General features: G+C 40.9%; 1 protein-coding gene across 1 annotated transcript in view; it reads left to right on the forward strand.

The window, feature by feature from the left end:
• Positions 1-13,023, forward strand: part of LOC124259545 — a 48,494-nt gene that overhangs the window by 1,092 nt on the left and 34,379 nt on the right. Inside the window, exons 2-4 of the mRNA XM_046693687.1 lie at positions 8,827-9,066; positions 9,894-10,136; positions 10,421-10,687. Of these exons, the coding sequence (XP_046549643.1) occupies positions 8,827-9,066; positions 9,894-10,136; positions 10,421-10,687 (750 nt within the window). The remainder of the gene's footprint in view (positions 1-8,826; positions 9,067-9,893; positions 10,137-10,420; positions 10,688-13,023) is intronic.

A 13,023-nucleotide genomic window follows, 5' to 3' on the forward strand; every position in this document is an offset into this window, starting at 1 on the left:
CCATCTTCTGTTTCTGGGCTGAAGGCGGTCCCTAGTAACCCATATTCTCCTCCATGTTCTGTTTCTGGGCTGAAGGCGGTCCCTAGTAACCAATATTCTCCTCCATCTTCTGTTTCTGGGCTGAAGGCGGTCCCTAGTAACCCATATTCTCCTCCATCTTCTGTTTCTGGGCTGAAGGAAGGTGCTCAGTAACCAATATTCTCCTCCATGTTCTGTTTCTGGGCTGAAGGCGGTCCCTAGTAACCCATATTCTCCCCCATGTCCTGTTTCTGGGCTGAAGGAAGGTGCTCAGTAACCAATATTCTCCTCCATCTTCTGTTTCTGGGCTGAAGGCGGTCCCTAGTAACCCATATTCTCCTCCATCTTCGGTTTCTGGGCTGAAGGCGGTCCCTAGTAACCCATATTCTCCTCCATCTTCTGTTTCTGGGCTGAAGGAAGGTGCTCAGTAACCGATATTCTCCTCCATCTTCTGTTTCTGGGCTGAAGGCGGTCCCTAGTAACCCATATTCTCCTCCATCTTCTGTTTCTGGGCTGAAGGAAGGTCCTCAGTAACCCATAGTAACCCATATTCTCCTCCATGTTTCTGGGGATGAAGGAAGGTCCTCAGGTGATGCTGGTGTTGAGCAGATGGTCAGGTGGTTATGTTGAAACTATACTTCCACACTGTTTGATTACCCTAGACCCAGTAGTATTTGGTGTATATGGGTTAAGCCCGTATTATCTCACAAGTTGTTACTGTCGGTCTAGATGTGGCTCTGGCTTCAGCCTTGAAACAGAATGAGACCTTGCACCTGGACAGATGCCTTGTGACTGGTAAAAGACAAACATGTATCCAGCCCTGCCTTCAGTATTGGTGATGCAACATCAACACGTGGATTGTATGTAACAGAATAGATCCACATACGAGGACTTGTGTACTCCGAACCTCTGACAACCCTCACAGACACATTCGCCCATAACCTGTATATTCTTGGAGACAACCAAATCATGACCATCAAGTGGCGGTAATCACTATACAGAAGAAAGTGTCAATGTTACTATAGAAACGAGAAGAGAAGTCAATCCCACTTCAATGTCTGTATCCAAAATAACCACCTGCCCTTACAGCATAGCATCAGTTGTTAATCACCACGTGTATTGTCTGCAGATAGTCGAGAACGCAATAAGCATCATGTAGATAAAGTTACAGCTGTCAGGAGCATATGTAGTCAGTGCCACCATACCGTACTTGGTTAGATTAACATTGACGCAAAATCAGGTCAGCTGAATTCGGAAACTGACCACCTTGTTACATACACTGTTAACATTTCCAGAGTTTTAAAGGTGGTGATCTATGGGAAAGTATAACAAATGTAGCTATGTACCTCTGGTGACGATATTTATATATGTACTGTACTTCTATGGTGACGATATTTATATATGTACTGTACTTCTATGGTGACGATATTTATATATGTACTGTACGTCTATGGTGACGATATTTATATATGTACTGTACGTCTATGGTGACGATATTTATATATGTACTGTACTTCTATGGTGACGATATTTATATATGTACTGTACTTCTATGGTGACGATATTTATATATGTACTGTACGTCTATGGTGACGATATTTATATATGTACTGTACTTCTATGGCAACGATATTTATATATGTACTGTACTTCTATGGGGACTATATTTATATATGTACTGTACTTCTATGGTGACGATATTTATATATGTACTGTACTTCTATGGTGACGATATTTATATATGTACTGTACGTCTATGGTGACGATATTTATATATGTACTGTACTTCTATGGTGACGATATTTATATATGTACTGTACCTCTATGGGGACGATTTTAGCATATGTGTCGGATTATAGGACTTCGGACATCACATGTTTTCAGACGGCAAAGGTTACTCGCGCTATAACGAGGTATATGTCGCGTCACAAACAACGAATGTTTCCCAAACTTGGAAAACCGTTATAGGAGGGTCTATATCTGTAGTAATCACCTGTGGTGACGATCTTAGTATGTGTGTAGCCTACATCTCTGGTGACGATCTTAGTATGTATTTAGCCTACACCTCTGGTGACGGTCTTAGTATGTGTGTAGCCTACACCTCTGGTGACGGTCTTAGTATGTGTGTAGCCTACATCTCTGGTGACGATCTTAGTATGTGTGTAGCCTACATCTCTGGTGACGATCTTAGTATGTGTGTAGCCTACACCTCTGGTGACGATCTTAGTATGTGTGTAGCCTACATCTCTGGTGAAGATCTTAGTATGTGTGTAGCCTACATCTCTGGTGACGATCTTAGTATGTATATAGCATTCATTTCTGGTGACAATCTTAGTATGTGTGTAGCCTACACCTCTGGTGACGATCTTAGTATGTGTGTAGCCTACATCTCTGGTGACGATCTTAGTATGTATATAGCATTCATTTCTGGTGAAGATCTTAGTATCTGTGTAGCCTACACCTCTGGTGACGATCTTAGTATGTGTGTAGCCTACATCTCTGGTAAAACGTGTGTTGTTATGTGTTACATTTATTGTAAAGGTCTTTGGTTTCGTTTTTACACCTATGTTATGAAAATGTAACTGTTCGTGGTAGAAACATCTCAAAATCTTTGTTCTCGTTCTTTCCCATTAGTTGAGTAGCTGAAAAATCGTTTACACTTGTCCCCTTGCGTGGTTGGCGGTGTTTATTCATCACTACTTTCACTGTGACAGTCCACATCAAACGTTTAGCTTCTACAGTTATTTGTAGTGAAGTAATACCAGGACGATTACTCTGCCAATTTCCACTCGCACGTGGCTGGCGCGTAGACAGTTAACAAGTTGGTCTCCCCTGCGGCAGTAGAAGACGATAACACCAGGAAGGCCGCTCTTCATCGATCCACGCACATCTTCCCAATTTCACACCAACCCCGCTCGCCATCACACATTTGTCATAAAAACTTGTTGAGGCAATTGGTGGCCAGTGGTCGTGCTCCCCAACCCTAGTCACTAGCTGCCTCATCTGTATGGTTGGCAGCACAGAATCAATACTCATTACACTGACGCGTTTAGACTGTCATCAACGGCATTATGTCGGATAGTTGTTTGGCGTTAAAATCCTGCCCTTCAACTTCTTTGTAGCAAATAGGTTTCTTTATGGCTGAAATGACATGCTTTTCACAAACTGTGACCAGCGCCAAGTATCTTAACACGGTTACCCATGGCTATACTAACTGTTTTGCTGTGAATAAATGATTATTTTCAACAAACTCAACGTACACATTGATTACCCTACGGTATCACACGGAGTGATGTAAGACACATTATCATCCACAACTCCTTCCTAAACTGTTACAACAAACTGCTACAGAGCGTGCGTCATATCGCTTGTGTGGAATTTCATTGGCTGAAGTGTGTCCTTTGTGCTTGTAGTTTTGATGGAATCACTCGATCATCCATGAGCTGGTTTACAAACCTATCAAAAAAGGATGCCTTATAATTAACATTGGAGACATGATGGACTTCAATAGATTCATAACGGTATCATCAGCTACACATACATGTGTAAACTGTACTGTTCAGGTCTGTATACGAGTATATATAAATACCACTACTTCTAGAGTCGTTGGTTGTCTGATCTACTGAGGAAAAATCACCGATCAAAGGAAATCAATCAGACCTTTGATGGGAATTTTCACAGCAGGAAACATGTATATTTTATTAGCCCAGTTGTTCACGTATGTACGAAAGAGGGGTAGGCTTTAAACTTTGGTATATTGTTTATGGTATAAAAGAATGATGGGAAAATGAACAGCAGTACAAGAAGTATACATGAACATGTAAGAGCTTGTGAGATATAGCGATATTTCTGATGTACAGTAATAAGGTTGGGTGAAAGGTTGCCTTCTGAGTTACCATGCCGCACTTCAACAGTGATACCTTACTCAGACACATTATACTAACTCCCTTTTTGTTGCCGAGCGTCAGATTCGTATATTGATCAATTGGTACGTACTGAGGGCAGCAATTTTGTATGGGTTTCACGTAGCCAGCACAATCTAAACTTGATTTATTTCTTTTCACATCAGAAAAGAAGACAAAAACATCTGTAACTTGGATTCTACTGCAGTTCACCTGTTTAGGAGGTGCCATGGGAAATATGTCTCAAAAACAAATTTATTCTGTTTGTTTTTTTGGAAATCGAGAAAAATAAACATATACCCAGTAAAATCATTTCTTGACAAATTTGCAGATTTTTAATCTATTACACAGACTACAAAAACAGCAGAAAACAAATAGATTGAATCTGATGTTATGTGTCACAAGGTTTGACACCACGGTCATCAATAAAGTTTCCTTACTATTTAATGTTTGAAAGTGTATTGATATAAGAACTGTAAAAGAAGAAGGAAGTTAATACCTAGCACTTAACCTTCTGGTAGAATTTCACTTACTGCCTTCATCTCTGCACTGACACAGGAAGGGGGCAGTGATCAGACCAGAACCCCCCAGGTCGGGGGTTCGAGTCGGTGCAAATGAATACAGCAGTTTTTATATTTTTGGGAGGTAGGCGACCAAATTACAGACGGAGAAACACCGAAAGAAAACATGGTTGCCGTAAGAAAGAAAAGGATGAACAAAGTATATTTATTATCAATGATTTCAAATAAATTTTCCTGTTTTTGTGATATTGTTTTGTTATCCAACTTTTTAAAACTCATGTATTTAGAGTGAATATTGTGATGAGTTGAAATTATCTTTTAACATAGAAATGACACAAAATGTAAAAAGAGAAATGCTTTCAAGAGATGCTTTATGGAAGAGAATATTATATTGGTATTACTTCTTTTTAAAAGTATTTCAAGGAATAGTTTGTCAAGTAGAATAACACTCTAATTCAAAGGTATCGCCACAAACAGCCTCAGTCGTGTTGTACAGCAAGGGCCACCGCATAACATAACAAACTGAAAAAACAACCTATTACAAAGATTGCCAAAATGTTGGCCATAGAGCCAAAATCAGCAACAGCAGATGGGGGAGATATAGTACATACAGACTGTTAGATCTTGGTAATACTTTTGAGAACAAGACAAATAAATGTGCAATGCCATGTTATTGCTTAATGTTGAAATAATAAAGAAATCAGAATTATACAATTTGGGTAGCCCATTTTAGGATGTTGTAATTTACGTGTAGATGATAGTCACATGTTTGGTTTCTGACTGATGTGGGCGATGGTGATTTGTGTATGATCATGTTTAAATGAAAACATCTTCCACGCCCAGTTTCAAGAATGGTGGGCAGTAATAGATGAGTCAGTTATGTTTGAGGAATCTATAGTGTAGATAATTACTTGAACCTCACATAGACGTTTTACTCCCTGGTACGCAGAGCCATTGCTGATGTGCTACAAGCGACTTCATGATCCGTTGAGAGGCGAACGGTCATGTGTGCATACAGGAGTACTGACAAGGAGTACTGGCAATATCTGGACTCTGTGTTCGTATACGCTAAGATGGGAAAGAGCTAACTCTATCTGTTTCAACTGTCAAAATTGACAAAATGTGTCTTTAATTATCTCAGTGATTGATGTCTACATATAATGAGGGTATTCTTCTGAGACTAGCTATTTCCCTACAACAGGTATTTACATCAAGACAGACTTGACTTTTCCATAGCCCTCTGCAAAATACACAGGAGTGGCATAATTGTAAGTCAGAGAGATTCATAAGGCCATTTTATGAAATGCTGTTTGTCTGTATGACACATCCACACATAGACATTCAAGTTAAACAAACACTGAATATGCTGTACTTTGTACGGTTCCAGTTGGAATCGATTTGCGGATGTGAGGGTATTAGAGGAGGAAGGATCTCCGATCTTCAACTACGTTGGAGATGACTGATGTTGATAAGGTTGTAGTACCTATATAGTAATGTTGTCTACCATGTCCAGCCAGGTTGGGGGCTGATTCCCTCACAGTTTGGTTCTCATACTCTTCGTATGACCCTACACTGCCACTTCAAGCAAGTCATGTCACCTATACTTCTTGTCAAACAGTCTATAGCTTCAGTGATGAAGTTTCGACAAATGTCAAACACTAGTTGTGATATTTCAAAGTAGCACTTTTTTGGACACTACTCCCACGTGATGCTGAATCACAGGAACGGCTTTGACAGACCTTCTGGTTGCGACATAAAATCGAATGACTTTAGTCATTTCAAAGCAAAACGTTTGTTTCGTCGATTCAAAGTAATTATAACTAACAAAACTAGAATGCAAGGCGATTTCAAGTTGATTTTTGCTTTGACTCCTCAAATAATTCAGCAGTCTCTATATTTAGTTCACATTGGTTCCTGATATGCATATCGGAATTTATGCGGCGCTGTATCAACAGTTTGTATATTAAAAAGCATTCTTGTGGACAGTATGTTATCAAACATGGTATAATGTTGTTTAATACCTATTGGATGTCAGTTTTCATACTAACTAGTTGCCATTTCGTATAACGTATATGTGCCTCGTGAACTAGTTTTTCTGTGTTATGTAAAAGGTATCGCACTCAGTACATAAACCAAATGGTCAGGGGTCAGCTTTCGTTTTCATTACAACACTTTTAAGCCTTCTAATACTTTTTCTTGACATTTCACATGAACAAAGTTATGTACAGTGAAAAGTAGTCACAAACTTGATATTTCAAATGTTCTTACAAGTGTCCAGAATGTTGCATTATGTGTTTTCCTGTGTTTTCCTCCCCCAATCTTAGCAAATGTCTGGAAATACAGAAAGTATGAGGGGGGTCTGATATGTTCCCATCATATGTTCGATGATTGAGGCATTTTTACCCACGTTTTGTTGAAGTCTTTCTTTTGCAGTTCCCCGCAACTGCTTTGAGTATGATTCGAGTCGAAATGGGATTCGCACTTGAGCGTGTTTCATGTTGGGTAACAGATGGAAATCTGACGGAACCTGATCAGAAGAATATAATTGGTGCTGAATAGGTTTCAAAACAACACTCGCTGATTATGGCCATGACAATGGGAGATGTGTTTTGTCATTACAGTAATCTTTTCTCATCTTCAATAGTTTCTTAGTCATAAGTTCGTCATGAGTCCACTGTGATGAGGCACGGATGCCTTTCTCTTTCCATCTGATTGAACACTCTCGGCCTTCTTTTGTGTCCGTAATGTCAAATGTGTCCACGATTTGCCTGTCGTTTAAACTCAGTTGATACGCCCACCTTCATCCATAGTCTCAATTCGCTGCAAGAACCTTTCTGTGTCAGCTTCAAAAAGAACTAGGTTATCAACAGACATCGCGCCAGGTGGGTTTCTGATCAGATGTCAGAAAGTTGGAAACCAAACGAGCTTAAACTTTCAACATTGCCGAAGATTCTGTTGAAATCTACTCTGGGGAATGTCAATTGATTTAGAAAGCTGGACACAAGTTGGTCGACAGTCGGTCGTCACCATATCGTAGATTTATAAGATCATTTCTGGTATTGCTGACGCCACAAGCCTCCCAGACCTGGATTAATCTTATAGGCTCTACCTGCTCAATGCTTAACTTTGCAACTTACCTCTTTGCTTGGAGTCGCATCCTCATGGATGTTTTATGGTGTTAACCTGATTACTGAATGTTCCTCACGCTGCCCATGTGCAAAGGTCACAGACCCCTGTTTATTTTACTGACCTGTAATTTGTTCAATTGACTCACAGATTTGTGGATATGATTCTATAACACCATGTTCAAAAACGGTTTCATTATGTGTGAGACTCAGATCTTATCAATCATCACTCCCAAGTCTACTTTGGCAATGAAAAACTTCTGGTGTTGAAGACATATAAACTGCTACATACAAAGTATTTTCCGGCATATATTTATTGTCGTATGTGTCACCATACTGCTAACTTCTTCCGGCGTGTTTATATTGCCGTGTATATCACCACACTAATCATTTTCCCGGTGTGTTTTTATTGCCGTGTATATTACCACACTAATGATTTTTCCGGCGTGTGTATATTGCCGTGTATATCACGACAATAATCATTTTCCCGGCGTGTTTATATTGCCGTGTATATCACCACACTAATCATTTTCCCAGCGTGTTTTTATTGCCGTGTATATCACCACACTAATCATTTTCCCGGCGTGTTTTATTGCCGTGTATATCACCACACTAATCATTTTCCCGGCGTGTTTTTATTGCCGTGTATATCACCACACTAATCATTTTCCCGGCGTGTTTTTATTGCCGTGTATATCACCACACTAATCATTTTTCCCGGCGTGTTTTATTGCCGTGTATATCACAGCACTAATCATTTTTCCGGTCCACAGCGTGTTTATATTGCCGTGTATATCACCACACTAATCATTTTCCCGGCGTGGTTTTATTGCCGTTTATATCAACACACTAATCATTTTCCCGGCGTGTTTTTATTGCCGTGTATATCACCACACTAATCATTTTTCCGGCGTGTTTATATTGCCGTGTATATCACCACAATAATCATTTTCCCGGCGTGTTTTTATAGCCGTGTATATCACCACACTAATCATTTTCCCGGCGTGTTTATATTGCCGTGTATATCACGACACTAATCATGTTTCCGGCGTGTTTTTATAGCCGTGTATATCACCACACTTATCATTTTCCCGGCGTGTTTATATTGCCGTGTACATCACCACACTAATCATGTTTCCGGCGTGTTTTTATAGCCGTGTATATCACCACACTAATCATTTTCCCGGCGTGTTTTTATTGCCGTGGATATCATCACGCTAATATTTTTTCCGGCGTATGACACTAATACTTTTGTTCTAGTTGAGGTGAAGACATTCCTTGGTTTATTCGTCCGTATGCCCCTACTCAAGTTGTCGGATCAACCGTCCCGTGTGTACACCAACTGCACCGTAGAGGCATGTGCCCGCTACTGCACACAAGAAACTCGCTTTGACTGCCAGTCGTTTGACGTGGATAACTCACTGATGAGGTGCATGCTGCATAACGTCAGTCACGAGAAAGGCGTGTTGCAGGTAGCACACGTCACAGATCACTACAGAAGTAAGTACGTCGTATCACAAGCAAAAAATGTTTCCTCTTAATTACTGACCAAACGCATGAGGAAGTAAATCAATGATTGCAAGCAGCTGGCGTATGCTATGTGTATTGTATTTGTATGGATAGGGTCACCCGTGGCAATGATTACCATCAGAGTAGAATAATAGAGTAGGTGCAGCAAGAAGGAGAGTGGATTGGACATACACTTTGCATAGTGTAGGTGAGGTGTTCACTTCATGTAGAGTGGGCGAGGGCTTGGCGTCATGTAGTGTGGTGAGGTGTTCACTTCATGTAGTGTGGTGAGGTGTTCACTTCATGTAGTGTGGGTGAGGTGTTCACTTCATATAGTGTGGGTGAGGGATTAAAGTCATGTAGTGTGGGTGAGGGATTCACGTCATGTAGTGTGGGTGAGGGATTCAGGTCATGTAGTGTGGGTGAGGGATTCACGTCATGTAGTGTGGGTGAGGGATTCACGTCATGTAGTGTAGGTGAGGGATTCACGTCATGTAGTGTAGGTGAGGGATTCACGTCATGTAGTGTGGGTGAGGCATGCACGTCATGTAGTGTAGGTAAGGGATTCACGTCATGTAGTGTGGGTGAGGGATTCACCTCATGTAGTGTGGGTGAGGGATTCACGTAATGTAGTGTGGGTGAGGGATTCACGTCATGTAGTGTGGGTGAGGGATTCAGGTCATGTAGTGTAGGTGAGGGATTCAGGTCATGTAGTGTAGGTAAGGGATTCATGTCATGTAGTGTTGGTGAGGGATTCAGGTCAAGTTGTCTTGGCGAGATATTCACTGAAAGTTTTCTGTAATATTTTCTTTTCTCAGGTGCCTTTGAAAAACTCTTTAATCGCCTACCAAACCACGTAGTTACATTACGTCATAATCGTAAAGTATCGCGCGTCAGCGTGGAGGAGTGTTCACGAAGGTGTGTTTTTGAAGTTGGATTTAAGTGTGAAGGTTTTGACTATGAGCCTGAGCTCAGGAGTTGTTGGCTGACAGAAGACACCCCGGAGACGGCAGGCGGAGTGAGGAGTCACAAGGGAGCAGACTATTACAGGAGATCCCCGGGTAAGGAACATTGCCCCATTTGAACCACAAAGAAAAGAACCGAAAACCAATACAACCTCATTTATGAAGTATAGACCAAAGACAACCTCACAAAACAACCCCTAAACTTAGAAAATGTCCTTCTAACACGACCTCTCCAGAATGTGGTAGACATTATATATTTAGCACTGGTGTAGTCTCTTATAAAGGAATACTTCTTCCGCCACAAGGGCATATTGATATGTTTTACGAATGCAATAAGCAGTCGAATCAGTTGACTACATCTAAGCATTTCATTTCCACAGAAGGCCCACTGAGCAAGTTTGTGTGTTACGGAAGTGGATCGTTGCCATCGCTGGAAGGACATCAAATATATAATCGGGTTATGCTTGGAGTGACTCTGGATGCCTGTGCACAGCTGTGTACATCTGAGCAAACGTTTGAGTGTTGTAGTTTTGACTACTACTTCGTGGAGAAGGCTTGTCACATGAGCCAATATATTGCTGCCAATGTGAACGGTTTGACCCGGGATCACATAGATCACAACGCCGTCATGCACTACGAGAAGAAAGGTAAATGGGCAACGGGTTTCTTACCTTGTTATTAGGGTGTGCGATAGAGTAGTTAACAAATAAGTGTCTACTTTAAACTACACTGTACAATCAGCAAAGAAAAGGACTGAACCACATGCACCTTCCTACTGATGATTATTCATATCATTATTTATTTGTTTTCTACTGACAGTTCTGATTCACAGAGGTATGTTTTAGACCTTATCCAGGTTGTCCCAAATTCATCGCCAAATCAGGATAAGAACATAACTTGAAACCATATGACCTGGGTTTCCACGATCGATGTAAAGTGAGTTTGTCATCTGTGAGTCGACCAGGCTTCACAGCGTGTCACTGTTTGCTGACGAGACGATTGCTATAGACTGCTCACAAAGAACGCGCTGCTTTCTGGCCAATTACTTAAGTGCTTCAGGAGCTGACTGTTGCTCATTTGATGAAAGGTCGAGCATTTCATGGCTGATTCCGTGCTAAATCCAAGGGAAAGCCAACAGATGGTGCTGGCGCCCATCACATCCATTACATTTTATGCTAGAGGCGATGGATCAATCTGAAACTTCCAGCACGGATTTAGCCTTGAGTGTCTGTATTCTCTAATACTGACTGATACCAATGAAAAGCAGGTTTTTGTGCTTCAGCACAAATGTTTGCATGACCAACAGACATGTTTGTCTAACATCACATACTTGGGTTTGTTTCAGTCATAAGTTCAGATATGCTTTAGCACAAACAGAGGAATTACTGACATGTAATGACGTATCATTCATTGTAGTGTATACTGCTTTTCTGTACAAGTTGTTTGGAGGAATTTTAACTGACACATCTGATGTTGGGAGTTTCAAAGGATCATCTGATCTGATAAAGTATGATCTGATTCTACCTGCACATGTGAATGATCTGATTCTACCTGCACACGTGTAGGGTCTGATTCAAAATGCACACGTGAAGGGTCTGATTCTACATGTACACGTGAAGGACCTGATTCTACCTGTACACGTGAAGGATCTGATTCTACCTGTACATGAGAAGGATCTGATTCTACCTGCACACGTGAATGGATCTGATTCTACCTGCACACGTGAAGGGTATGGTTCTAAATGCACACATGAAGAATTGGATTCTACCTGCACACATGTAGGGTCTGATTCTACCTGCACACATGAAGGGTATGGTTCTAAATGCACACATGAAGAATTGGATTCTACCTGCACACGTGAAGGGTCTGATTCTACGTGTACATATGAAGGCACTGATTCTACCTATATATACGAAGGGCCTGGTTCTAACTGTACATATGAAGGCACTGATTCTACCTATATATACGAAGAGCCTGGTTCTAACTGTACATATGAAGGCACTGATTCTACCTATATATACGAAGGGCCTGGTTCTAACTGTCCATATGAAGGCACTGATGCTACCTATATATAGGAAGGGCCTGGTTCTAACTGTACATATTAAGGCACTGATGCTACCTATATATACGAAGAGCCTGGTTCTAACTGTACATATTAAGGCACTGATTCTACCTATATATACGAAGGGCCTGGTTCTAACTGTCCATATGAAGGCACTGATTCTACCTATATATAGGAAGGGGCCTGGTTCTAACTGTACATATGAAGGCACTGATGCTACCTATATATAGGAAGGGCCTGGTTCTAACTGTCCATATGAAGTCACTGATTCTATCTATATATAGGAAGGGCCTGGTTCTAACTGTACATATGAAGGCACTGATTCTATCTATATATAGGAAGTGCCTGGTTCTAACTGTACATATGAAGACACTGATTCTACCTATATATAGGAAGGGCCTGGTTCTAACTGTCGATATGAAGGCACTGATGCTATCTATATATAGGAAGGGCCTGGTTCTAACTGTACATATGAAGGCACCTGGTTCTAACTTCAAAGGCACTGATTCTATCTATATATAGGAAGGGCCTGGTTCTAACTGTATGAAGGCACTGATTCTATCTATATATAGGAAGTGCCTGGCAACTGATACATATGAAGACACTGATTCTACCTATATATAGGAAGGGCCTGGTTCTAACTGTCGATATGAAGGCATGAAGGCACTGATGTACATATGAAGGCACTGATTCAACCTATATATAGGAAGGGCCTGGTTCTAACTGTCCATATGAAGGCACTGATTCTATCTATATAAGGGCTAACTGGAAGGGCCTGCTACCTATATATAGGTGGTTCTAACTGTCCAACTGGTTCTATCTATATATGAAGGGCACTTCTAACTGATTTTACCTATATATAGAGGAAGGGGCCTGGTTCTAACTGTCCATATGAAGGCACTGATTCTATCTATATATACG

Source organism: Haliotis rubra, unplaced genomic scaffold (genome assembly GCF_003918875.1).
Source record: "Haliotis rubra isolate DU_JTF1 unplaced genomic scaffold, ASM391887v1 Scf728, whole genome shotgun sequence".
NCBI lineage: Eukaryota > Metazoa > Mollusca > Gastropoda > Lepetellida > Haliotidae > Haliotis > Haliotis rubra.